General features: G+C 35.0%; 1 protein-coding gene across 3 annotated transcripts; it reads right to left on the bottom strand.

The window, feature by feature from the left end:
- Positions 1–528: 528 nt before the first annotated feature.
- LOC106775730 (NAC transcription factor 56) lies at positions 529–2,595 on the bottom strand. Of its 3 annotated transcripts, none has more exons than XM_014662901.2 (4): positions 2,207–2,595; positions 1,748–2,049; positions 1,026–1,582; positions 529–825 (listed from the first exon to the last, which is right to left on the bottom strand). In XM_014662901.2, exons 1-4 carry the CDS (start codon positions 2,403–2,405, stop codon positions 822–824), a joined length of 1,062 nt encoding a protein of 353 aa, XP_014518387.1. In that variant the 5' UTR covers positions 2,406–2,595; the 3' UTR covers positions 529–821. The 3 variants fall into 3 exon arrangements, with proteins under 3 accessions (XP_014518387.1, XP_022634499.1, XP_014518377.1); XM_022778778.1 differs by having other exon boundaries at positions 529–884; XM_014662891.2 differs by having other exon boundaries at positions 529–1,582.
- Positions 2,596–3,290: the final 695 nt, after the last annotated feature.

A 3,290-nucleotide genomic window follows, 5' to 3' on the forward strand; every position in this document is an offset into this window, starting at 1 on the left:
CTTTTTTATTACTATGATATATTACTTTTACCAACCAGAAAATCAGATATAGAAAAAGGTTAATATCATGAGATAGAATACAAGTCATGACAAACATTTCGTTTTCAAACAGTGTGATCATCTGGGACAAAATTCAGAACCCTCTTTTCATCACTGGGGTATCAATCTAAATAGTCTCAAACACAACATTGCAATTGCACCATTATTTAAAATATATATATATATATATATATTTGTTCTGGTACAAGACGGGCCCCTATATCATACAAGAAGACAGAAGCAGTGAAAATTATTGTTTATTAAGAAAATAATATTGCATACTTTTTTGTTTCTTTGTGTATGGATACACATTCTACCTAACCTACTTTAGATACCAAAATCATTCAGGCCAAATGATAGAGATATTTACAATGCTAATCAACAGCCATCTAGGTTATACCTAGGTTACATGCAAAGACGTGACACAGAATCTCTTTCAGTTGTGTTCATAATAATAAACAAAATAAAAATTAGATATAGAAACACAAATCAAACAACAAACAAATAACACTACAAATATAAATATATTTGATTCTGAAGTATATGTTGTACATTCTTCAGTTTGTATCTTAGAGGCTAACTCTTTTTTCTTACCCTCTTGAAATTTTGTACAGAAAGAGCACCCTTTCTTTTGTTTCTTTACACACCAATATAAAACAAGCAAATATATGTCTCTATATCTATCTCTATATCTCTATCCTATCATTCTATATGAATCTATAAATAAAACTAAGTACCATGTGCCTCACTCCCTCACCTCATGTGATATTAATTACCTGGAGCTACCTGCAAATAGTTGAAGGAAAACATTGATTAGAGTACTCTAACGTCGTGCTTCCATTTTCCTAAGACAAATAAACCACAAGCTCAATAATCCTTTAAAATCATTGCAATCTAGCACAATTGAGGATTAGTATTCAGTTCTTCTCCTTGTGCATTATAATTATGATATCGTATATCATATCCCAAAGAGGAGTTAGCCGTACCAATTAGTCCCTTGTAGTTGGTATTGTGTCCTAAGTAACCCATCTCCCATAGACCCTATTTGAGGCAATGAAGGTGTTTGTGGGAGCTGGTTAAGCAGAGTAGCAAAGGAGCCAGGAGAAGCATTGTTCTCTTCAGTCCTCATAACACTCACATTCCCATTACTGTCAAAATTGAAGTGTTTTTCATCACTTTCATCGTTCCAGTTATAGAGTGTTGAGAGTGTTCTTTTGGAGGCTGAAGTGTTGTTTGAAAGGGCAAAAGGAAGGTGATCTGGCTTGGCACTTGTAGTAGTAGTAGTAGTAGTAGTAGTGCTCATCCCATTCACACCATTTCCTATAACCACCCCTTCTAACGTGTTTCTGTCATTTTCCAACAATGCACTACTGTAGCTCGTACACATCTTTGAAAGATGAAATCTCGCATTCATGTGGCCCACGTTCATGGAAGAAGGTACTTCTCCAATCATCTCATCCATGGAATCATCCCTCTCCTGCTCCATACCTGACCTTTGTGTGTTGCCCTTCTTGTAGATCCGGCACAACACCCAATCATCCAGCTACAAATCCATGCACAATTCATCTTATTATATATTATTCTTCTTCTATAGTAATCATATATATCTTAGAAAGAAAGAAAGAAAGAAAGAAACACAAAGTGAATGAGAAGGGTGGTGAAAAGTTAAGCAGAACAAAGCTAGCTTTTACATGAAAAAAGGGTTTACCCTTAGGGAGTTTTTCTTGTGGCCCAAGTCACAACCAGGTGGTCTGTTGTTAGGCTTGGTTTCAACGAGACGATATTCATGCATGATCCAATCGGTTTTCACCCCTTTTGGTGGCTTTCCTCCGTAGAAAACCAAAGATTTCTTCACCCCAACCTTTTGAGTTCCACTGCATATGGGTTTATCTGTCCCCGTGGCTTTCCAGTACCCTGAAGTTGCAGCCCTGTTTGGCCTCGCGCCATTTGGGTACTTCCTATCTCTTGGACTGAAAAAGTACCACTCTTCCTCCCCAAACGATGCCTTAGCTGTATACAGTCAGACCCAGATAAATATCAAAAGTTTGGATCATCAAGTTTAATATATTAAAATCAAAAATCTTAATAGAATACGAAATCACAGTCCAAAATCATGATATTGTGAGCAATAAATAGGCGATTTGCAAGGGTTAAATTGGAGAGAAACCTGGTAATTCCCATGGATCAAACTTGTAGAGATCAACATCAGCGATGATGGAAACAGGGAGAGGAATAGAATCAACTTTCTTCTTGAGGTAGTGAACCACGAGCTCTTCGTCTGTGGGGTGGAACCGAAACCCGGGTGGGAGGTTTGGTTGTTGTTGTTGTTGTTGTGAACTCGTTGATGAGTCTTCGGTGCTGTCCATGGTTATTTACCGAGGTTGTTCAGCACTATGTTGGGTTCCAATGGTTGTCCTTGTTGTTGTTCTTGTGGGTTTGGCTTCACACAAGAACAAAACACACATCTTTCACTCAATGATGATGATGATATGTATGTAGCTTTATTTACCATCCAAAGTCAAGATGAAGGCCATGATCTTATGTGCCTGTGGGAAATGGAAATGATCGCCTACGAACGCCTCCAATGTTGCACTTAATACATGAATCATTCCATGACTCATCCGGAGGGGCATATGGGTCTTTTCATTCATCATTTTAAGACAATATAATACAAATTAAAACAAAAAATAATTAAAATAAATATTATCTTTTTTTGTGAAAAAAGAATCACATTAAACTATATATAAAAAAAGGATTCTGTATTAAGTTCAGTTATCTTAAAATTTAGTATATATTTAATACTTTAAAATTTTTACTGAGTTTATGAATAGATTTTTTTCTGTCAGCTTCTGAAAATCTAATTTTTTTACTGCATTCATTTCCAAAAATAAAAATGAAAATTATACATGATAAGATAAATGTATAAAATTGTTTTATATTACCATCAATTTATAATCAAATAATAACGCAGAAAAGCACATAATACTCTTATTTGCAGAATTAAAAACTCAAATAACCAATATATTTTGATAAACGTGTTTATATAATGAAAAACTATCAATTCAACGATAAATATTGAGATGAGAATATTTAATAAAGAATTATTGAATTATTAATATGATAGGATGTAAGTTATTGACATAGTTGATGAAGGAAAAGGAGTGCGGTTGCAAAAGAAAGAGTTGGGTGGAATAACACAGGAATACACCAACAGAAAGTTCGGCCGTTGAGAGAACGACACGTAAGATTCC

Source organism: Vigna radiata, chromosome 2 (genome assembly GCF_000741045.1).
Source record: "Vigna radiata var. radiata cultivar VC1973A chromosome 2, Vradiata_ver6, whole genome shotgun sequence".
Taxonomy (NCBI): domain Eukaryota; kingdom Viridiplantae; phylum Streptophyta; class Magnoliopsida; order Fabales; family Fabaceae; genus Vigna; species Vigna radiata.

Coding starts and splice junctions, on each gene's coding strand:
- LOC106775730 (XM_022778778.1), bottom strand. CDS start 2,405: ATGGACAGCACCGAAGACTCATCAACGAGTTCACAACAACAACAACAA. Junction 1,583..1,747: donor ACAAGAAAAACTCCCTAAGG/GTAAACCCTTTT, acceptor ATGGATTTGTAG/CTGGATGATTGGGTGTTGTG. Junction 885..1,025: donor CAACTACAAGGGACTAATTG/GTACGGCTAACT, acceptor TATTTGTCTTAG/GAAAATGGAAGCACGACGTT.